This window comes from Cyanistes caeruleus, chromosome 21 (genome assembly GCF_971803275.1).
Source record: "Cyanistes caeruleus chromosome 21, bCyaCae1.hap1.1, whole genome shotgun sequence".
In the NCBI taxonomy this organism is placed as follows: Eukaryota; Metazoa; Chordata; class Aves; order Passeriformes; family Paridae; genus Cyanistes; species Cyanistes caeruleus.
Window position 1 is genome coordinate 6826710 of NC_141721.1, and position 23688 is coordinate 6850397.

At 44.2% G+C, this 23688-nt stretch overlaps 1 protein-coding gene across 4 annotated transcripts in view; it reads left to right on the forward strand.

Annotated features, from left to right (window-relative positions):
- Nucleotides 1-23688, forward strand: part of VPS53 (VPS53 subunit of GARP complex) — a 62140-nt gene that overhangs the window by 21724 nt on the left and 16728 nt on the right. For 2 of the 4 annotated variants that reach the window (XM_086859713.1, XM_086859716.1), the window contains exons 8-17: nt 3726-3804; nt 4674-4817; nt 6117-6259; nt 6836-6977; nt 8347-8448; nt 11609-11703; nt 16253-16495; nt 17930-18077; nt 18940-19022; nt 22410-22488. In XM_086859713.1, the coding sequence (XP_086715839.1) occupies nt 3726-3804; nt 4674-4817; nt 6117-6259; nt 6836-6977; nt 8347-8448; nt 11609-11703; nt 16253-16495; nt 17930-18077; nt 18940-19022; nt 22410-22488 (1258 nt within the window). The remainder of the gene's footprint in view (nt 1-3725; nt 3805-4673; nt 4818-6116; nt 6260-6835; nt 6978-8346; nt 8449-11608; nt 11704-16252; nt 16496-17929; nt 18078-18939; nt 19023-22409; nt 22489-23688) is intronic. The other 2 variants (XM_086859715.1, XM_086859717.1) reach the window with 1 other exon arrangement.

Here is a 23688-nt window from a genome sequence, read left to right on the forward strand (position 1 = left end):
TTCCAGTGTTTATACAGGGAGAGCTGCACCATCTGGTAGTGATAGAGGAGGCTGCTTGTGGGGCGAAAGGAGCTGCTCTGGGGTGCTGCTGGGAGCTCTTCACAGCTCCACATCCAGGCAGAAAATTCCTACAGGGAGGTCCATGGCACCATAATTCTGCTTTTGGAGTTTGACTCCGTGGCTGTGTGTTAGGGCCTGGTTTGGAGTTGACTTTTTCGCTCTCCTTTGCTTGGAAATGCTTTTGTGATTCACAAAATATCAGAGGAAGTTTGCCTGGCTTCTTGCAGGGATATATTTAGACTGTGAAATTGCTGGGGTTTGATATCTCATGGATTTGTTTTAATGGTACAAGTGAAGCCTCTAGGATGTTTGGGAAGGCAAGAAATGCTTTAGTAGATGTTGGCACAGACCTGTGACAGTAACCAATGTCTGTTATATACAATAAGCCCATTATATACACTGCTAAACGAGCAGATTCTGTTGCTTTGTGAAATAAAAAGCCTCTTTTTTTTCATGGTGTGAATGGAATGAAGCCAAGTGTGAATGGGAAACCATGGGAAGGAGAAGTGCCTGCTTGGTGGTGTTGGATGTGCTTTTTGTCATGGGGTATTCAATTTAGGTTGCTGCTCCTGGATACTGTGAGAAGTAATGATGTGTTTTTAATGTTGTTTTCCACCTGTTCTGTCTCTTTGAAAATAACCAAGCAAAAATCCCACTGTAAGAATTCATTGGAAACCTGGACTGAACTTTTAATTAGTTGGTTTCTTGTGCTGATCCTGTTGAGTACTGATGTAAAAATGTCACAGTTCGTATCCAAACGTAAATATTTTCCTAAGAGTGTTCCTAAAACAATTTCTAATGCAGTGCTTTGGTAGTTGTTGTAGTAAACAGGAATATTTTCTTATCTCTCAATCCTCTGCTGTTTTCTGTCTGTGGAGGGAGTTGCAATTAATGGTCCCAAACCCACCCAGAAAAGTGGTCTTGCAGGCCTAGCAGATAGTGGAAAAAAGCCTGGAAAATATTTAGGAGAAAGATAATTATAAGTTTGCCACAGGAAAACAGGCTGGCTCAGCCTCTTTTTATCTCAGCAAGCTGCCAGGCGTGGTTTAAGATTTCTGGTAGCTTTGGCTAAAGGAATTACGGTTTCTAGTAATTGAATGTCATTTGAAACATAGCAGTGGGTTTTCTTGTTGTTATTTTTTAAAGGCAGGGGAAATGGAGAACAAAAGCCACTAATAATAAAACAGAAGTCAGAGAAACAGAAATTATTAACAGTTGGATAACCAGAGGGTTTGACAAGCCCAGGAAAAGGCAATTCCCTGCTGTGTGGGATGGCTGCTGGGATATCCCAGCACATTTCTGGGGGAACCTACCCAAGGAAAGAGACCCTTACCAAACCCACCTGAGGCTCTGAAAGAGCCTCAATCTCTTGTCTGGGCTTGCTGAGCTGATTCACTTGGTGGAGTGGTTCCACACACCCTCAGGCACGTGCAGTGAAGGTCATTCAGTGCTGAATGTCGAGGCTTCACGGAGAATATTCTGAATTATTGAAAAGATGACAGCTTTCCACGGGGGCAGAAACCTCCAGTGGCTAAACAAGTGCCCTCCTGTGTTCTCTGCCTAAGGCAGTTGGGCTCTAAAGGGGTGACAGAAAACCTTTCTTGCTTCTGGGTGTGTGTTCATAATTGTGAAAATGATTGAGTGTGTCTGTGTGTGTTTATATTAAAAGTGATATTTACTGGGAGGGCACTGGGGCTCCCTGTCCTTGCTCACACACACACAAACTTTTGGTTACCTGAATGGCTCTGCCCTGTCCCTCTCTCAGAAAATACGAAAGGAGAAAAAAAAAAAAGATTCAAACTTGTTCTCCCTGCCTGCTTTTGAGAGATTTTTATACCTATTTTTAAAAAATACATATTTTTAACATCCTGCTTGAGCAAGACATTCCTGCAAGTTTCTTAATTTAAGGATTTGAGAATCCCCATTAAGACTATCCTTAAGTACTTTCCTGAATCAGAGCCTAAAACAACAAAGCTTGTGGACAGGGCTTTTTAACTGCTTGACAGAGGTTCTTTTAAATTTGTTGAGTCTTTAGGAATCTGGCTGCTGCTCTTTTCAGTGCCTCCACTGTGCTGCACTGCAGCTGTTGTCAAATAGAAAGGTCCCCACAACCACTCATAAAGAAAGAAGTATCACTGCTAAAAGCTCCCAGTTGTTCATACAAACTCACTAATTTCTGTGGTTCCTAATTCTGTACACTTCCTGTTTCTTGATTATTTAAAAGATAAAAATTTCCAATATGTTTCAGTATCTTTTTTTTATTATTGTTTTTATTTTCCCACTTTTTTTCCTGGAGATTTAAAGGGATTGGTTCTGTGATGCTTTCTCACATGAACTACAAGTGTTTTCTTGTGGAATTTAAGCAGGAGTAAACCTGTAGCTGTGGCTTCCTCCTTACTGATTAAATTTTCCACTCCTATTTCAACATATTACTGAACTCCTTTTGTTTCCCAGTTATGAAGTTGTTAACTGGTTGTCTTTACCTGGAAGAGTAGAGGAGTTTCTGAACATTCCTGTGAAGCTGAGAGCTTAAGTGAGAATTATTTTTGACATTGCAGGCAGGAAGCTTTTCCAACAAAATCCCCATAAATAAATCCTGGGGAAGGCAGGTCATACATCCAGTTAAATCACAGATATAAAGTTATATTTCAGCCACTTTTAGAGGACTAAAATTTTCTGCATTTGGCACCATGAAATGAATCCAGCATTGTCAGATCATCTCGTAGGTTTTTGCTACTAATGGAACTCAAATGGGAAGATTAAAGAAGCAGATCATTCCTTGATAAGGCTGAGGAGTCTTAAACAAGCACAAAAAAAATTCCCAAGTCTTCTCCCCACAGTCTGAGCAAACATTTTCACAACAGTAAATGTCGCCAGTCTTGCTAAAGTATCAATCTCAGTGGAAAAATCCTCTGTTTGAGTGATCAGTTTAGACCTGAAAGCATTTCCAGTATAATAAAAACTGATGGAAGAATTCAAGGGCTGCAGAGGGGTATAAGTGCCTCACTGTTTGCTTTGGCAATTTCTAGTGTCTGTAGGCATTTCCATTTCCCTAGAAGTATCAATTAAACTGTATTGACTTTTATTTCTGGAAATTGGAAGCTTTATTCTCTCAGCCAAATAAAGAGCAAGGTTGTGGTTTATTCTATTGCCATTTCATACCTTTGCTCTTTTGTGCTTCTCTAAGACATGGAGAATTTATAGAATAAAAAACTGCTGCCAGCAGTATTCATTTAAAAGCAGATCAGTGCACCTGGAACTGTGAAAGGTTCTTGGTGAAGATTGAAACATTGTGAAGCTTTTTACGCCTTAGAAACAGATTTCTATTAAAATGTGGTCGACATAAATGAATTTAAAAGTAGATCACACTGGAACTAAAGGCTTTTCAAGCAGCTGATTTCTCAGCTGATTACCTGGCCCTTATTGAAATATTAAATGGCAGCAGGGCAGGAGAATCCAGGACACGTTCTGCTGCAGCTGAGGGGTCAGTGCTGTGCAGAGCTGTCATTCAAGGAGCAAACACCCTCCCAGTTTTGACACACAGACCTTCTTAACGTGGATGATTTCTCTTCAGCATCCTTTTAATCCCTTACAAACCTTCATGCAGCTGGTGGTGTTTCAGGGTTGTTGAGCCACCACCAGAGCCCTTCCTGTGTCCCCCTCAGGGTGAAGGCAGCACAGAACGAGCTGGGCCAGCAGATCCTGGCTGACTTTGAGGAAGCCTTTCCTTCTCAAGGTACAAAGGTAAAGTTCTGACTTTCCCTCTTCCTCCCATTGAAAAGTGGCACTGAAAATGCTTCAGTATGATTGTTGCTGGATTTAATCTCGTTTTTCCTCTAGATTTGTCTCTGCCTGTTTCAGGAGTTTGTTTAGAAAGCAAAAGGTGATTTCTCACTGTTCCTGTCGGGGGGGAAGTGCCACCCTTCCCCTGTCACACTGCACACAGCTACTGCAGCCAGGGAATGCCTCAATAATTCATCTCTGGGACCCCAGTGGGCTTTCCTTGGGCTCTCACCCAGTCCCTGGTTATTTATTTGTCACAAAAATTGGTGTTTTGTTCCGAGGAAGCCAAGCACAGGCTGGCTGTCCACACGGTGCCACCAGGTTGGTCTCTGGTTTTCTCAGCACAGATACAAATCTGGGCTGGGTCTAAGGCACCCACTGTGCTTCCCCAGCATTCTGCATCCCAACATTTGCTGACAGTAAGGGGAGGAGGTGTGAATTTGAATTTACTTCCAAGAAAACACCACTTTTATCTTTCAAAGTACCAGCTCTGCTGGTTTCTTCATACAGCTGACAAGTACAGAAGTAAGGAGGCTCTTTGGAAGGGTTGGTGAAGGGCAAATCTGTGTCCATGTGAAGCAAAACAGCCTTTTTTTAAAAAAAAAAAAGTTCCTAAGTTTTCTGCCTTTACCATGGGACAACTTCATGGTCAGTGAAATGGAAGCAGCTCAGTTTTTGTGCAACAGAAGAAAGATGCAGCAATAAATAAAGAGTAGCAGCAGAAAAGAGAATAATAGGAAAGGATAAACCCAAGGTAACCTGGATGCATTTACAATCACCCATCCCACTTATTTAATCTGAAATAATTTTCTTCCTGTTTATTTTGACAGAGGACTGGTGGGCCCAGCAATGTCCTGCGTGATGCCTGCCTGGTAGCCAACGTCCTGGATCCCAGGATCAAACAGGAAATCATCAAGAAATTCATTAAACAACACCTCTCTGAGTATCTGGTCCTTTTCCAGGAAAATCAAGATGTAAGGGAAGCTGAGCACGCTACATTTAGATTTCACATTTTACTCTGCTGGCATTCCCAAAATTCACGCTTCCACAGGTTCCTGTGGTGAAAAGTTTTTATCCCAAGGGCTTGGAAAGTGATTGTGGGTGTGATCTGGAGTGGTTGATGAGCTGGGAGTTGGTGTTATCCCTGCCAGGATCCTCCCACCTTAGACCTCAGTTTCTCAGATCATCACTAGAAATGTTTTATCTCCTCATGTAGAAAATAAGTTTATTTATGTTAAATTTATTTCCTGCCCTGCAAAGGGCTGAAAAATGAAGCTCTGAAAATTGCAAACTCAACACCACCACCCCCCAGACAATCAATAAACACCCCAAAATGCTTAGAAAGCTAAGGGGGGGCATTTCTAGGAAGTTAATTCTCTTTGTAGCTAATTTTTTAACTTCCTGTCCTGATACTAACAGCTTTTTAAAAGTTTACCATAACCACCTTGAATTTGGACAATAAAAAAAGCCACACTAACCAAAATCACCTTTAGATCAAAATGTATTTTGTGAATTTCAAATGTTTGACATAGAGAAAAGCTAAACTGCCTAAGTTGAAACAGCATTTTTCCATCAAGGATTTTTTTGATTAATCTTCTTGGTTTTTGACCAGAGAACACTAAAACTAGGGGAGAAATCCCTTCCTGCTCAGCTTGTAAGAATTTTTGTTGGAGTTTAAATGTGAGCTGAATGTAAGAATCCAGGAATTCCTGCACTCTCATCCCACTTTAACCTCTCTGTGAAACAAAGAGGGTGGGATCAAATGAAATATTATTGGATTGAATTTTCAATAATCTCTGCATGATTTAGGAGTACTGTTATCCTCATTTTCAACAGAACTTGCTCTGTTAATTCACACAAGATAGGATTTTCAGTCTGGCATGTGTTTAAGCACTTGGAATCCCAGAATCATTGAGGTTGGAAAAGACCTTTAAGATCTTTGATTCCAACCGTGTCCAAGTTCACCGCTAAACCCTGTCCCTACGTGCCACATCCACACATCTTTAAAATCCCTCATGGGCTGGTGACTCAGCCAATTCCCTGGGCAGCCTGTTCCAGTGCTTGATAGCCCTTTGAGTGAAGAAATTTTTCCTAATATCCAATCCAAGCCTCCCCTTGGAGCATTCAGAGGATGTTAATCAATGTCAAATCAGCTCTGATTGATCGCCCGAGCTCCTCGGCAGAGCTGCAGCAGCAGCAGGGTTGTGAATATTTGCAGCTGCTGCTGCTGCAGGTGCTGTTGGTGGTAAGAAGTCGCTGTCCACGGGGTTCAGGTGGCCTGGCTGGATAAGATCGACCGGCGCTACGCTTGGATCAAGAGGCAGCTGGTGGATTACGAGGAGAAGTACGGGCGCATGTTCCCCGCGGAGTGGTGCATGACGGAGCGCATCGCCGTGGAGTTCTGCCACGTCACCAGGTGAGCCCCACGCAGCTCCTGCTGCCTCCCAGCTTCCTGCAAGGGTCAGTGTCTAAAGGCAGGCTGCAGATATCTCTGTGGAATTGTTTGTGATGAAAGGGGAGCGAAAAGCCTGAGAAGCATCGCTAAAGCGATGAGAAATTGAAGTGATGTGAAAATCGATTTTCAGCATAACAGGTAAAAATCAGTAATATTTCAGGCCAAGTGGAATAGCCTGAGCGTGGTGTGAACGCCTCAGACCAGGCTCTTTGCCAGCCCAAGGGCCAAGTGGGGTCCCAGTAGCACCATTGCCTTTGTTCTGGGACCCCAGTGGGAGTCACTGTGCTTCCCAAGGTTGGATCCTGAGGGCTTTCCCAGCTGGCTGCTAGCAGATGGGGTCCTGTTACCCACAGAGCTTGGAACAACTGTGGTTGTGTTTGAAATGGGATCTGCAAAGCACTTTTATGTTAGAGAGCCTCTTAGGAATTAGCCTGAATTTTGTGATGAAAGTCTCTCTGGGGGATGGACTGAGCTCCAGTATTAGGTTTCAGATCTTTATAGAAAACCACATTTGTTTTTTCTGTATATCTCTTGCAGGGCAGAGCTGTCCAAGATCATGCGCACAAGGGCGAAGGAGATCGAGGTGAAATTGCTTTTGTTTGCAATCCAGAGAACAACCAACTTTGAAGGGCTCCTGGCCAAGCGCTTCTCTGGCTGCACTCTTGCTGATGGCACAGTGGTAAGGGCACTTCTGAAGAGCTGTTCTTTACTCAGCAGCTTTCTCAGGAGAAGGAAACCCCCTCACACATAGCTCAGGTAGTGGAGACTACAAAAGGTGTCACCTGCAGCCTCCCCTTGTTCAGAGTGTTTAATGTGACTCTGCTCAGTGGCCTGGAGTTGGAAAAGTGATTTTTAGTTGTGTAGACTGTAGAGGAGATGATACAGGGCTCACAAGGATAAAAATGCACTGCTTGTGTGCTTTTCTGGTTCTCCTGGGGCTCTGTGCTGTTTGAAGCCACATGGAGAGCCACAGAGTGATTATGGTGTTGTAACTGCCTTGTAATGTTTGTTCTCTACATGTCCCTGACACTTTATAACTAAAAGTCCCCTCTTCTCCTCATTTCTGGGTACCACACATTCACCACATGGTACCAGCTTTCAATCCCACATTGTCTGTTGGGATTGCAGGGACACTGATAGCTTCTGCTTTGTCTCTTTTGGTAGATTATAAGGGCAGAACCAAGAGAAAAACTCAGGGAATATCTCTGGAGCCATCTCTGAGCTTCACCTGCCTGGAATCTCAGCCCAGAGCTCTGTCAGCCTGGGACCACAGAGCATGTGGGGCTCAGAAGCCTCTTAGATGTTGCCTTCTCTGTCCAGCTGGTGTCATGAAGCCTGCTTGGATGTGATAATTCAGCCTCCAAGGAAAGCCTGCTGGACCCACTTGTCATTTGCTGTGGGTGCTGCTAATTAAAAGAGGAAGTCCTGTAAGGTTTTCTCTCTGGCTGAATTTAGATCTCTCAAGAATATGGCATTTTTTTTTCTGACAAATTTCATAAAAAATTTTCAACTTTAATTAAGTTGGCTTCACTGGGTTGTTAAAAGTAAGAAAGCCAGAAGGGGAGGATGTGGTTTCAAATGGCAGAAAATGCTGTGTTTGCCCCTTTCTGACATGGCTGTGACACTCTGGCTGTCATTTGCCCTGTTTCATACCCAAAATGAAGGCCACTGTTATGAATATCTGGCTGGTGAGTGCAGAGGAGGGGACAAACAGTGAGAGCAGCAATTTGGGGTTTATTGCAGGGCAGAATTTTGGAGCTGCTGTTGCAGGTTATCCCAGTGGAGACTGCACACTTTGGAGTGGGGTTTGGGAGAGTGGGAAGGTCACACTGGAAAAACAGCCCTGTCAAGGATTGAGGCAGCGTGGGTGCAAACAGAGCAGGGGCTGAGGATGGAGGGATGGAGAGGGAGCCAGGATCTGATCACCTCTGCTGGGAGAAAGCAAATTGCAGTGTTTGAAGGGCTCAGGAATGCAAAGTGTGGATGCAGCTATGTGCCAGGGGGCACAAAACTGTCTGTTCTCTAAAGAGCTTCCTCTTTTCCTACAGAAGAAGCCAGAAGTGCCACCTCCCTCCACCAACCCCTTTCTGGAGGATGAAACTGGGGCAGATGCAGATGAGATTGTGATGGAGAAAAGTGATATGGACAAAGTAAGTCTTTGAAGTTCTCAGTCGTCAGCCTCTGAATCTCCAGTGGGGCCTCAGCTTTTCCCATCCCATTGATTTGAAAAGTTTGTTTTCACAGCAATTAATTTAGTGCAGTTTTAATCCTTTGTGCAGCATTCAGGCTCCCAGTATGACCATGCTTTGCTCTGGCTCACTTCACTGAAACCAAAGCAATCTTTATTCCAGTTAATAGTGCGGAGACAATCCTGCCACGTGAGAGTGAGCTGGATTCTGTTCCAGCCTGTGCAGCCCAAATGTGACTACAGGATTTCTGTCAAAGTGAGATGAAACAGCTATTTGGGTTTTCAGATCCCCAAAGAAGCTCCTCTACAAACAGTTGCAATTCATATTTTGCCCTGTCAGCCAAGCAAACTGTCTGGAGTCGCCAGGCAACTCATTGAACTTTCAAGTGTCAGCTTTAGATTTTCACTCCAGATAAATCACTTCTGGGATTTTTTATCTTTGCAGTGCTTTTCATCCATTACCTCTGCAAAGCAGGGAACACCTAACTGCTTGTACAGGCACAGGGCTTCCAAAGCCCTCTACAAACATTAAAGGGTGAATGGTAAATGCAATTGTTTTAATTGGCACCAATATCAAAGCCTGTATTTTTTATACTCCAGATGGATGTTTTCTAAATGTTCAGTTGTGAGTTACCTGAGGCTGGTGCTCTCCTCTTATTTAAGGGATTTATAGCCTTTTAAATGGGCTGTGTGATCATCTTGATGGGTGACCAGAGCCTCAGGACTTGCCCCTGGGGACATGAGGAGGTGGGAGCTCTCCACCAGCACAGTCTGGTCCACTACATCCCCTCCAGATTTTCACATGAGCAGGGCAGCCCCTCTGCCTTCATCCAGCTTTCAGCCAAAGCCCTGAAACAGAATGATTGAAGCAAGATTTTCCTCTTTTCCTTCAAACACAGCTTGGACAGTTGGTATTATTGTGTGGACTTCATCAGGGAGACAGAGTTTGGGAACTTGGGGAGATGTCCCTGATGCATTTTTTGGGAAGAGCTTCCTATCCAATACCTAATGACTGGAAGGTTGGCTTTGATTTGGCAGTGTTGAGATGAGAGGACATCCTTGGAGAAGTCAGTGGTGTTGGGAGGCAGGTGAAGAGATAATTGCAACAATTAGGGCTGGGTTTATTGAACAGCAGAATGCAGCAGTTCCTTGTAGGAATGCCCTGTGTCAGTGTCACAGTGCTGGGCTCTGCTGCCCTGCAGCCTCCTGTGTGCCAAGTGGGCTCCAGCATTTCAGTGTCACAGTGCCAGCAGCTGCTGGTTGGTGCTGAGGGTCTGCAAGTGCTGCAAGTCTCATCTTCTGCTGTCACTGCATGAGGAGCAGAAGGGACACAAAGAGTTGAAGATAAAGGGTTTTCAGTAAAAGAGCCCTTCCAAGACACCAGTCCTGAAAATTCAAGGCTCTTGGGAATCTGAGAGGGAGCACAAGAATTTTTGGGGGGAAATCCATGCTAAAAAGGCATCTCTTTTTGGTAATCCTAGCAGTTCGATTTAATCTGTTTACTTTGGATAGTAATGAAAGGAAACTGGGCCAGCTGCAGACCTCCTTACTGTGACAACAGTAACCTTTTATTATTTCCATCAAACTCAAGGAGGAAATAGCTTAAACATCTGCAGCTTTTGGACAGGGTTGCACATTCAGAAATACAGCTTCACTGCTACTGTTAAAAGATTTAGTATTCCTTCCACCAGACACGCTGGGAGCAGCGTGATGCAGAGACACACAGCCTGCTTCAGGAGTTGGCTCCTCCAGCCTGATGAGTGGTAAACATGGTGAATCTGCAGCCTTGTGCTGGCACTGCCATGCCAGGGATGTGGCAGCTGGGAGGTTTCTGTGATTCCCAGCCATTTTTTTCCTCCCAGCTCCAGTGAGTGTGTGCATCCAGCACGAATGGGCACTGGCAGAGGGGTTTGGGTGGAGGATGCCTGGTAGTGGTTCTGTCCCAGGGCTCTTAAATTCTTCATTCAAGGCTGATAGAGGTGGTCTGGCCTCCATAAAATCGTTTCCTCACTTTAGGTTTGCAGCCATAAGTTGGGGTTCATCATTTGGAGCTGAATTATTGTTGAGAAATGTTTGCCTCATCGCACTCTGGTAGTTCTGCCAAATTCTTAGTGCCACCTCCTCTGTCATTTAGGAGAGAAAGTCCTTTGGGCTCTCTTATTTTTCTTCTTTTGTTTGGCTTTTCTTGCACTTAAAAAAATAAAAAATCAGCTGGAAAAATTTGTATCTTCATTGGCTGGGAGCTGATCTTGGCTTTTTGTGGAGAGAGAAGCAAGAATTCCATTCCAGAGTCACTGCAGCCCTCTTTGCAGCCAAGGAAAAGTTGCTGGTTTGCTGGGAAGCAGCAAGAGAAATTATCTATTAGTGAAAAAGAATAATAACAATCTAGCTGTAGGGCAAAAAAAAGAGTTTAAAGGCTGTGCCCAGCCTGGTACTTAAAGATGCACAAATTTAAATGTGTGAGTAGTCCCAGTGGCTTTGGTGAGCTGTGCTTGGCTGTGGTTAGAGTGCAGCACTAAACTCAAATGAGGGTAAACAGGATGGCTCCCAAATGGCACATGTGCTTAATGCTCTAAATGTGATTTAAAAATAGAAATCTTTGCATCCCCAGAAACTGTGTATTTCACAGTGAAAGCAGGCCTGTATAATTCTGGCTCGTCCAGTAATTACATGCTGTTTATCTAAATAAAATTCATTCAGATGAAGCCTGGAACTTTGAGTTATTGCCCTTGATATCCTAAAATGTAAGGATTCTTCAATCTTGCATCCAAATAACTGCTACATTTGATTTCAGAGGGGACTAGTGGAGCCTTGTTACTGCCTGAAGGATTCAGGGAGATTTTATTTGCAAGCTGCATTAAGATTCTTCAGCTGAAATCTCTTAGCATGGAGCAGCCTTCTCTTTAAGGCTAAGAATATTTTACAAGTGGAAAGATAATTCCTTGGATTGCTAACAGCTCTCTAAGAAAGAGGGAAGACTTGGATATAATGACATTTATATGCTTTGATTATTTGACAGAAAATTTCTGTGTTAAAGTATCTCTAAAGATTTATGTCCTTCTGTGCTGTTGCACTGCTGTTCCTTCAAGGTCTTACAGGGCATTCTAAATGTTTTCTTGCAGCCAAAGAAGCCAAAGGTCCCTGACAATCCTTTCCATGGCATTGTTTCCAAGTGCTTTGAGCCTCACCTTTATGTGTATATCGAGTCCCAGGACAAGTGAGTAACCAGCCTCAGTTTCAGGGTTTATTTGCTTTTGAATGTGTTGGGTTGTACTGGATTCTGTACTCGAGCTGCAGAAAATTAATTTATTGAAGCTCTGCTGCCTGATTTCAAGAGGAGCAGTGTTTGTGGTTCAAGAAACTTTGAGTGGGGCCTTTGCTTGGACAAAATGAGTGTTCAGAGGGCTGTGGAGGTTGGTTTTGTGTGTAATTGCAAAGGGCTGCAGGAGTGGTGCCCGCTGCCTTTATGTGGAAGGGGCTTGGAGTTCCTGAAATGACTTCTGTTGCCTCTGCAATTCCCACTGCAGACATTTGTCTTTCATCTCGTGTCTTTCACAAATAATAGGGTTGGGTTTTCTGTAAAATACACGTGTGGCTTCGTGGCAGAGGAGTTGCAAGATTTGCTCTGTAGAAATAAGTTATTTTTGATCCTTAGATGAAAGCTGCTGTAGATGAGTTGGCTGTAAGATATCATTTTATCATTGCTCACAGGTTGGGACTTTGTCAGGGGCTTTAGTCCCTGGTACCCTTCTTCATCTTCCTCTTTGACTTGAAGCAAAACAACTCCAATGAAAGGAGCTTTCAGCTTCGAGCTCTGAGAAGTTTTCAGGGCTCTCATCACATTTTCTTGTGCACCTTGATTCACACCAGGGTTTAAATAACATCTCAGCAACAACTGCAGTGCCACCTGGGAGAAGAAATAGTTGAAAAAGGTTCAATTTAGTCTTTTAGTACAGATTAGTGGCTGGAAAGGAGGAGTTGCCTACTTTGTGTATCTCATGTGTGTGTGCTCTTCTGTCTCCCAAGGCTTTACACATGAGAGAATGTGTAACTTGAGGCTTGTAGTGTCCTGATTTTATCCAAACTCCACGATAAGCATCTTGAAAAAGCTTTTCCATGTCCCATCAACTTTTTATGCTTAAAAAAAAGTCATCATTAAATAGCTGAAACCTTGCACAGTGCTGTGTCCTGCTGGGTTTAGGTTCTGCTCTGCAGTATAACAAAGGGAAACTGATATTTCCCCCCTGCTCTCAGCCAACTGAGCACAGAGTTGTTTGAGTATTTCTTCCCTTCTCACTGGGGGCCATTTTAATCCCCATTTTGGTAATTCTACCCCACTGTTCTCCTAGCCCCTTCAGTTGCCTTTTTTTTTTTTTCCTCCTTTTCCTTTACAATCATGAGATGTTTTATATTAGCTTTATAGCCACAGGCTGCAGGGAGTTCAAAGGAAAATTGCCACAGTATTCCCCATGCTGCTCCTGACTGCCAAAAATTGCTTTCCTTCACTATTTTCTCTCTTCTTCTTCCTTTGATTGAACTTTTGAGGAATCTGTTGCCGATGTCTGAAAATGAGATGTTGCTTAGATCACTAATTGTGTGTTTGAGCTCTGACTAGTGAGAGCAGTGTGATAGTTCTGTTCATCATTGCCTTAAATCTGTGGCAGAAAAGAGCCTGGACATTTTCTGCCAAAAAATTGTTTCCATACCTGTTTAAAGAAATATGGTGCCAAGATCTGTAGCAGTTTAGGAGGACACACCTGAAAGAAGGAGTTTAAAGATGCTGCTCTCCACCCTCAGCTGCAGAGTAAATATCAGATTTCTGACCAGCAAAGCAGATTTAATTCCTGTCCCTTTGGGATGTGAGTCTTTAGCTCTCCTTTGTGGTCAGCTGGAACAGCAGGAGCACGCAGATGTGGGCTGAGCTGTTCTGCTGGAGAGGAGGAAGAGCTCTGTCAGGTCTGCAGGGCTGAGAGTAATGCAGAGCCCTCCTTAAATCTGCTCAAAGGCACGTCTGAGTCAAGAGCGCTCGGAAAACTGGCACTTTGTGCCGTGTGTTTGCAGCCTCATCATCAGCAGAGGGGCTTCCAAAATTCCCAGTGTGTGGAAACTGCTCTGCAATGCTCCAGGTGTCTCAGTGCCCAGCTCTGTTCACATCACTGGGCAGACCCAGCTTCCTGAGCGCTCTGTTCTTCTCCCGTGCTGCTCTGGTTCCTCTCGTGACTGCCAGAGGTGCAGAACCCCAAATGGGCTGAGTGAAAGAAGAAAAAAAAAAAAAAAAAAAAGGATGAGGAATGCAGGAATGAAAAGAACCAGAATAGAATTCCCTTTATGTGATTTCATTTCATTTTTTCTCTTGGTTAGATTCGGTGAGTTCTCACTCCCAATAAATGTACTACTGTTAGGAAATACCACATCTGCACTACCAGAGAATTTTCTTGGAGCTTTTTCTGCAGAGTCTGTGGAGAAAATATTCATTTTCTGTAGCTCTCCTGCCTTCTTCATGTTTCATCTCCCAGCAGCTTTTTCTGCCAGCCTCTCTGTGCTCCCATTGTACCACACAAACATTTGTGGCCTTCGTGTCATATTTGGGCCAGCAGAGACTCATGTGAAAGTTTGCCATCAACCAAGGTGTGCATTAATGATGTATTAGTTCTTTTATTAGGGCACAATATCCTGATGTTTTGCTTGCACCAGTGCCATTCTGCAATAGGGGCAGTCCCATAGCCTGGTTTGATGGGCAGTTTTATCCAGGCTGGGATCAGAACAAGTGTGAAGCGCAAGCGCTGCTCTCCCAGCCCTTCTCAACAGCTGCATTTTCTCCTGCATCCCAGTTGACAAGACCTTGTGGGACCAGGAAAATGCAGATCCATTTCACTGTGCCTCGGAGAAGAGGAGAACATGTGGGCTAAGCATAAAGAAACAAAAGCCATTGACATTCCTGACCACGTCTTGAGACTGAGAGAAGGCAAAAACAATCCAGTGACTGGTGACTGCTAAGAAAGCTCCACTTTGTTGCCCAGCTGGAGCCCAGCACAGATGCAGAGGTGGAGGTGCAGCTGTTGAATTTGACAAGGAGTGAGCCACGTCCTCTTTCCTTGAGAAGCTGCAGGAATCTGCAGCCTGCAGCACATGTGAGCCCTCCTGCAGCAGCCATCTGTTTGGCTCTGCTACAGCTACAGAGGGAGGCAAATTCTGCTTCTCTGTGGCCCAACACAATCAATGCTTCACTTCAGCCTTCAATTGCTGCTGCCAGTGTGGAGATTTATCACATCAGTGGAGCAGCCTGATGTTTTTACAGTGCCTGTAACACAGCTGAGGAGCTGTGAGCGTGGAACCAGAGCTGTGTGCAGTGCTCAGGCAATAGGGCATGGAAAAAGGGGCTGCTTGTCTTTGCAACAGCCTGGCTAAAGACAGCCAGTGCTGCTCCATGACTGACAGTCCTGACATTCCAAACACATTTCTGGAGGTAAGCTTGGCCCAGCCCATCAGCCATGGTAGGAACTCATCTGTTCTGAGGCAGCAACCTCTGAGTGTATGAGGGAAGAGACTTGTGGGTTCTCTGGTAAGGTGGAGTCAGAGGGGTTTTTTTCTCTCACAGGAGGAAAAGCAAAAAGAGGTGGAAACTGGGGGGAAGTTGGCATTGCTGGCAGGTTTTTCCCCTTTCACTGGCAGAGGTGAGAATATTCTGCAGAGTCTCAGCCATTCTGAGGGTTTGTCTCTCTCCTTAGGAGCCCTGGGTCATGGCACAGCCCAGCCCTTGCACCCTCCAAGGGGTGAAGGTTGTGCCGTGGGAAGATAAGATCATATTCAGAATAGGAAAATAAAATACAGGAACTCCTTCTGGTCAGCAGAGTACCTCTCTCATCTGAAAGGCCTATCCATTTCCCAAAAGCCAAGCTTCCTTGAGGAAAGCTGTGTGTGAGTGTGTGTGGAGGAGTAGGTTTTATTGCAGGAATTCAGTTCATCTGGCAAAGGTTATTCCACGGAGCTGAGCTGGGCTTGGTCTCCGACAGGGATGTGGGGGAGTAGGGCCAGAGGAACTCCCCGAGATCAGAAGATTCTCTGGTCCTCTGCTGATGGCTCTGGCCCTCTGCCATGCTCAAAAGCCTTTTTGTCCTGGTGAAACGATGAAGTTTATTGTTGCCTAAAGACCGAAATATTTGAGTAAGGACCAGGCTGTAATGAATCACTGGAGACAATAAGAGGGCTTTTGGAGCTTTTAAAAAGAGCCTTAAGTAGGAAGTGCACTTTGTGCTCACGCTAAATAAAACTGCTTTAAAGGATGTGTGAAGTTGTGCAAAAGCAGGTGGTATCCAAATGGGACCAAGAAATGGCAAATGGCACACACCAATTTGAGCACATCCCTTCAAAATCCATATTCCCCGAGGTCTTCTCCGGAGGCCGCTGGGATGGGAAGCCTGACTGTTCCTTTTCCTGGTGCCAGGAATGAAACTTGAGCACAGGCTTAATGCACTTGCATCAAATGTGCTGAACCAAGTCCTGGCAAACCTGGGAGCTTTTATGTGTGGCTGGAGAAGAGATTTGAAGCTGCCACTAAAAGTCCCGAGCACAAAAGGCTCGGGCTGTGGAATTGTGTGAGCTTTGTGCTGGGAGCGTGGAGATAAGAAAGGGCTGGGAATACCCAGCTGCTACACCTGAACCTGCTGCTGTCACAAGACAGGGCATCTCACTGGAAGCATTATTCCCTCTCTTCACTCCAGTTCCTCCCTCAACAGACTCAAATATCTTTTTGTTCCCCACATCAGGAACCTGGGCGAGCTGATTGACAGGTTTGTGGCTGACTTCAAGGCTCAGGGTCCCCCCAAGCCCAACGTGGACGAAGGAGGAGCTGTCCTGCCCAGCTGTGCTGACCTCTTTGTGTACTACAAGAAGTGCATGGTGCAGTGCTCCCAGCTCAGCACTGGTGAGCCCATGATAGCCCTGACCACCATCTTCCAGAAGTACCTGCGGGAATACGCCTGGAAAATTCTCTCTGGAAACCTGCCCAAGTGAGTTTGGCTTCCCCCAGTGCTGTAGACATTCCACTGCAGTGAGGAGCAGATGATTTGTAAAGATAATTAATAAATACATCCTTGTGAGCACTCATTTCCCTGTCAAACACCCCAGGTAGCAGCAGGATCACTCCATTTACTTCATGGTTTTCTCCAAAGTTCAGTTTCTTGCACAGAGAAAAAAGCAGGAGAGCGAATGGGCAGTCACACATTGTTTTCCTTTAAGGGCCCCTGGAGAATAACTTCATATTTGGCTTTGATTTGCAGCCAGATTTGCAGTTTCTTGAAGTTCCCTTTGAAATGCCAGCCCAAGTCTTTTCAGAGAGGCCTGGCTTTCAGAATTGCTACTTGGGTAACCAGCTCCTACTGGGATTCTCAGCTGCCTCAGCCCAACATCATCCATATGGTAATTTATAATGAAGGTGGTTTATTTGTGAGATGCTGAAGTGCTTCCCTGTACCTCCCTCTGCTCTGGAACATTTTATCTCTGTTTAAATAAGATCTGTAGATGTAAATCCAGTGAAGGGAAAGGAAATCATAATGAATTTGCACCAATATGTATCAGAGTACAGGCTAAAGGTGCTCCTGAGATGTTGCCAGAACTCCACTGCACATAATTTTATTTGCTATTTAACATCTTCAGTTTGTTTCCTTTGTAAACCTGGGAGCAGCAGAATGACTTTCTGAAACCAATAAAATCTTTCACAGACGGAAGGGGAGAGGGTTCCATCCAGACAAGTGGAAAGATAAATTTAATGTGTGTTCTCCATCAGACCTCAGTTGCATTCTTTATCCACTTTTTTTTTGAGTGCTCCATTTTTACTGTCCAAGATAAATATCACTGTCCTATTTTTTTTTAATGGATTTGGATTATAAAGAGTTGAGAGGTGGGGAATTTCCTGCCTCTAAACTGCTCTGAGTCTTTCTTTGTTGATACATGAACATTGCTCACTTGAAGACAGTGAAGGGGAAGGCACATCTTCTATAATTTACTTTGTTGATACCATCAGCTTTTAAAACAGGTTGCCAAAGTCTCAGATGCATGTGGACAGCTGTTTAGTGCTGCAGAGATAAATATGACAAGATTCCTGATAGTTCTGAGGTTCTTCTGTAATCTTTAATTAGATTTTGGATAACTGGCAGTGAAGGTGAAGCTACCTGGGGAAGGCTGTGTTCCACTTGCATCCTAATCTGTTTTCTTGTCAATGAGTGAGTTGTCCTTCACTTGAAGACCTGGTACAAAGCTCTTTGTAAAAGAAATTCTTTCACCAAAACAGCAGTTGTGGGTTTGATCTCCTGTGTTGGGTTGTGGTCATAAAGCCTTTTTATGGCATTAAAATCCAGCAGTAATTTTGCACCTTGTCTGTACACTCAAAAACTTCACAGGTTTTATCTCTTGGCTTGTTTTTTGTTGTTTTTTTTTTCCCCCAGGACAACCAGCAGCAGTGGTGGGCTCACCATCACAAGCTTGCTGAAAGAAAAGGAAGGTTCTGAAGTGGCAAAGTTTACTTTAGAAGAACTCTGCCTCATTTGCAGTATCCTCAGTACTGCAGAATATTGCCTGGCCACCACCCAGCAGGTGAGTTTTCCTCTGAGGGGGCACCAGCTCCTCTTCTGCGTTGCAGTGGAGACTGGGACAGCCAAAAGTACTAAAAATTCCATTGATTATTGAGCTCTGCATTATTCATTCTGTATTTCAAAAGAAAATAATTGATTTTGTTATTTCTACCTGAGAAAAGTTATTTGCTTGTAATCCTGCTTTGCAGCATCAGTTTTGGGTTCCATCCTTTTCTGCTTGTTACGTAATTTGTTTTGGATTGGGGGCCAAGTGTTTTTAATTTTAAAGTTTTTGGGTTCATTTTCTCCCCTTCATAAAAACAAGCACAACAATAATTCGAAATATTTTTGGAAAAATACTTGCATGAAATCTTGGGCCAACGTGGAGTGGAGAGAGGAGGAATTTATGCTGATGTGATTTGCAGCCGTGCCGCTCATTACATTCAGGTGCTTCCAAAATGCCATGGGTCAGGAATGAGCTGTGATGTTTGGCTGTGTCCAGGCCTCTCCACCACTAGTTCTGGCAATCCTCCTCCTCCTCCTCTACAGTCTGGGCACAGGCAGAGTGTTGAGAAACATCTTTATTAGCAGGACAGATGCCACGGTGTTAAGCTAGTACGGTAGCATGTCATACTAGAGTTACATATTTGACCTTGGAGCTTTAATTCTTTGGGGACGTGGAGCCACCATGGCCCATCCTGGCAGATCAACAGCTCTGGGATGCCAGGAAGGAAAGATTTCCAGTGTCATTGGATGAGTTTTGGGTATAGTTTGGTCACAGATTAAGTTGGAAGAAGCTGACCTTTCCAGGGCATAAGTTTTCAAGAACGATTATTTCAAGTTAGAAACCTGATCTCCCCGTTGCTTGTTTTGTTTCCCAACAGTTGGAAGAGAAGCTCAAAGAAAAAGTGGATGCGAGCCTGATGGAGAGAATCAACCTGACGGGAGAGATGGACACTTTCAGTGTGTATGTCCAGCACCTGCCTCCTCCCACAGTGTATCAAACATCCCTTTTGTCAGCCAGATGGGGCTGGAGCAGTAACAGTCCTGAGATCCTGGTGGATCCACCTACAGCCTGGGCACAGGCATTTCCCTGCTGAGGGAATGGTATCCTCTGGCTGCTCCAGGAGCAGCACTAGCACAGGCTCTAGCTGCTCCCCGTGCTCCAAGCCAAAGGAACAAGAGCACTGGAAAAGGGAAAGGAAATAGTGAGTTTCCATTTGAAACATCATTTGCATCTTGGCAGCTCTGCGAGGTGGCTGTTACATTTCAAGAAAGGAAGCTATTTCAGTACATTCCTTCCTGCTTTAACTTCCCCCTGTTAATCAGCAGCCTTGTCAGTATGATCAAACCCCATTTTAGATGACATAAAAGACTGATCCAATCTTATATTTGGGGATTATAATTGAGAGAAGATTATCATTCATTAAAATAACTTTTCATGTAACGGTGCTAAAAATATTCTGCTCTAACATCCTTTCCTCTCCACCCCTGACAGACAGATTGAATATATTTTTTGAGACAAGAAAATTGAGGCAAATGTTGTTTTGCCTCCTATCAGACAAAAGAATATCTTGGCAAGGCTGGGAAAATAATCTCTGCCACCAGCTTCCCCTCTCCCTAAAACTAAGATTCAGCCCAGATAGCAGTAAGGTTTTTTTTTCAGCAGACTTCCTTCCTGTGATTCCTCCTCTCCTGCTGCAGTGGATAGGATCCCACTGAATCTCCATCCAGCTCTTTCACATGTTCTCAGGCTCCATTCCAGGCTGCAGAGGCTCCCTTCCCTTCAGGCTCTTCTCAGACCTTTTTAAGAGTGAATCCCTGCCTGAAATCCAGGGTTGCTGTGTCCACTCAGCCAAAGCAAGCCAGGTAGCAGGGAAGGAGAATTAAAATGTGTCATAAGATGGGGTTCTCCTATTATGGACAGGTGGAGGGTGAGTTTTGCCAGCAGGAATCAGCAACCTTGAGTGGCTGCTTGGTTTCGACAGTGGCTGCCTCACGAGGTGGTTGGTCCCAGACAGCCAATGTGAAGTGTTTTGGAAGTTGTTTAATGTATAGCTCACATTTGCTGCTTTGGACAGGTTTAAAGTCCAGCTGACAGGGCTGATATATCTTGTAACAAAGGCTTTTAATTGACTTTCATTCTGTTCCAGCTGAGGGCTTTGTCCAGCCTTCTGTCAGTGTAAGTCAGAACTATAAACCTCGCTGGCGTTGGCTCATTCAACATCAAACAAGTTGTTTCTTCTGGGATTTGATGTCTTGTTAGGCACAGTCATAAAATAGGTGATAAAACGCTGTTTATGCACCATGGAAAGTGTTTCTTCTTTCAGAGAAAGGCGAGTGCAGAACCACCCCAATTGTGTAGAAAAGGAGGGTTTTATCCCTGGGGTGGCAAAGCAGTTTCTTTAGGGAAAGTGGGAGAAATTATGAGCTCTTCTCAAAGTTGAAGGACAGAAGAATTATTGTAATGTAAATCCAGAAATCCATCGTTTCCATCTGTTCTGTGAGATGATGGGCAGCACTCAGAGAACCCCTCAAGTGCTGGGCTCACTGTAGCTGCTGTCCTGCTCCTTTATGTCCTCAGCTTCCTGATCCATTTCTTGTGTGCCTGTCAGGGGTTGTGTGAGGAGTCACCCACTGCTGCCTGGGGTGAGGATTTTAAGTGTTTTCCTGCAGATCCCTCTGGGCACATCCTGATCCTTTATGTTCCCAGCACATTTCCTGCTGCACCACCACCCCTCCCGAGCAGCTGTTCATTTTAAAGTGCAGACAAATGGGTTTCTCTCCCTCTTTGCAAACTTGAGACTTTCAGGTGAGAGCCTGCACTTGGTGATGCAGCTTCTGACAGACTCCTGGGCATAGACACACAAGTGGTGGAGTCACTTGGAGCTTTGTGTTTCTCTTTGGTGCTGAACCACAGCTCTTCCCTCCCAGTCAGTGGCAGCAGGTGCCCTGCAGGAATCAGCAGTGCCCATGGGGTGGTTATTTCAGTCTGGCTCCCTTGGCCTGGTGGAATCCCCCAGGGAGTGGATTATGTGGTGCCCAGCAGAAGCAGAGGCACCAGCAGAAACAGTCACAGGGTTTTTTTTATCCCAATGCAAGTTTTAGATTGTGTAACTTGAAGCCTGTAGTCACTTCATCTCCCATACTAATTTTTCCAACTAATATTGGATGAGTTTGCCTTTACAAACAAATTAATTTCTTTGAAGGAAGCATTGTACTTTGCATCCTGTTCCAGACTTTATGTGCTGTACCAAAGGGAACAGGCAGCCTTTTCTGGGTTGTGGTGAAGAACAAAACCCAGGTCAGAGTTAAGTATGGGTGACACCATATCTCAATAAACAGTGAATCCCAAAGCAATATCCAAAACTTCACAAAGAGGGAAGATGGTTTGAGGAAGCATTGCTGAGGTTTCTCACAGTCCTGTGATTCTCATCTGTGCTACCATCATGAGAAAGTGCAAAAGTAAAATCCACTTCTTACAAATACAATCCTGAGGCTGTAAACACGCATCTGTGGCAGATTTAGAGTTGACACTGCTTTTAAAAACTGTGCTTAGAGAAACAGAATTAGTTATTGCTTCTAGCAGAAGCTGTCTGCAGTGGGAGGGCTGGTTCTGTGCCCCTGAGGGGGGTCTGAACTGCTGCAGGCAGAGTTTCTTGGCTGTTGTTTTAGGATCAGCTGCACCTTTGTGCACATCATAATATGGTGGCCTTAAATATGTCTCTAAACAATATCATGCTGTTAAAAAAAAAAATAAAGAGGGGAGGGAGGGAAATGTGTTTCACTGATGTGTCCTTTAGTCTGGTATATGTCTCAGGAACTCAAACAATGGATGGCAGCAGTCCTAGACATAGTGTAAATAAGACATCTGCCTTCATCTTCACACATGGGAGACACAGAACTCATGCAGATGTCATTTTTAAAATCCTCTCTGCAAGTTCCTGTGAGCAGTAGAATACTGGCTGTGAATAAATGGAGAGATGATAAAAATGTTGGTGTTACACAGACTGGATTAAATTTGAAGCTGAATCCCAGTCTGGGTTTGATACTTGGGGATTTCTCCTCTTCATCTGCCACCTTTGATCCCCAGCCCCTTATTTGTGTTAAAACAGAGAAAGGTCAACTGTAAAAACATGCTTTCTCCACTGGAGCCTTTTGTGCAGCTCCCTGCAGAATTTCCCAGCTCCTCCTCAGTACAAGTTGTAGCTGTGTGCATTCACATCACAGCACTGCTGTCAGCCAGTAGAGGATTTTCCTCCTCTCACAGTCAAACACTCCAGTTCTGGCACTCTATTACTCTGTGATTCTAAAACTCATGCTTGATTCCTTTTTTTTTTTCCCCTTTTTGCAGTGTGATCTCCAACAGCATCCAGCTGTTAGTGCAGGACCTGGATGCAGCCTGTGACCCTGCCCTGACTGCTATGAGCAAGGTAGGGGTGGATTTTCAGGAAGAGGTCACCTTAAGATCTGTGTGGAGTTCTTGTATGCTTTGACTGCTTGATTTCACTACTGATACATTCTTTTACTCTGATTTTTTTTTCTTACTTTTTAGAGCAACAAGTGCTGTATTTACAAATACATAACTCACTCCAAACCCTCTTATTATTCAGATTAGAGCTTTCAGGCTTTTTGCACCACATTAAAACCTACAGACAATGAAATACATTCAGTAAGTACTCAAGGCTTTCTCTTTCCACTCCCAATACCAGTGAGAGCATTTAAAGTTGGAAAAGCTTTTGTCAGCGTAAAAATTCAAACACACCTTCACGTTTGCTCTCCCCTTTATCTTCTTTGGCAGGGAGTTTTACCAGCCTGCTTGTTTGGGGCTCTTAAATGGAGGTACTCAAATGGAGGTGATGTGGAATTGAGATTGAGCCTTATTGCTTCTGTGATCCTCTCAAGGACATATGGAGCCATTCCTGGAGAGGCCCCTATGACTGGAGCTTAAGGATTTTGTTGCAGTTACACTGCTGGCTTTTATATGTTTGAAATGCAGAGTTGTGTTTCCTTGCCAAAGTATTGTGAAAACCCAGACTTGCTTTAGACAGAGGTGAAGACAACAAAAGTGGATTGAACTATATATATATATATTTTTTTTTTTTTTTTAATTAGAAATATTAAACATAGAGCTCCATTTTTGTAGGATCAACACACTGTCTCGCTGCCATGAATTTTAATAGCTTTGTGCTTTATGATGTATTCCAGCTGTAACCAGCCCCACCACCCCCAGCTAATATTTGAAGTGGAATGCAGCTGGTAATAGAGCTTGTACAGGTTCCAAATGGAAAAGGGATTTTTTTTGCCCAGTCAAATAACACCACTAGGAAGGGCTCAGCACTTCAGGTGTTGCCTGTGTGCTGTGGCAGCCCCTCAGATCTCCTGAACCTACAGAGTACAGTAATATTTGAATCACTTAGCTCTGGCTGTTTATACCCAAGTAAACCACAACCTTGAGAAAGCAGCAGCTGGTAGGCCATTTATTTTTGTCTTTGGAACACTGGTAAAATGCAGCCCATGTGATGGGACTGATGATATATAAACAAGTTTAAGTGTTATGAAATTAGCTAAATAAATACTTGTCACTTGTGCACACACTCCACTATTTGTATCAGACAGAGTCGCTTTTATGT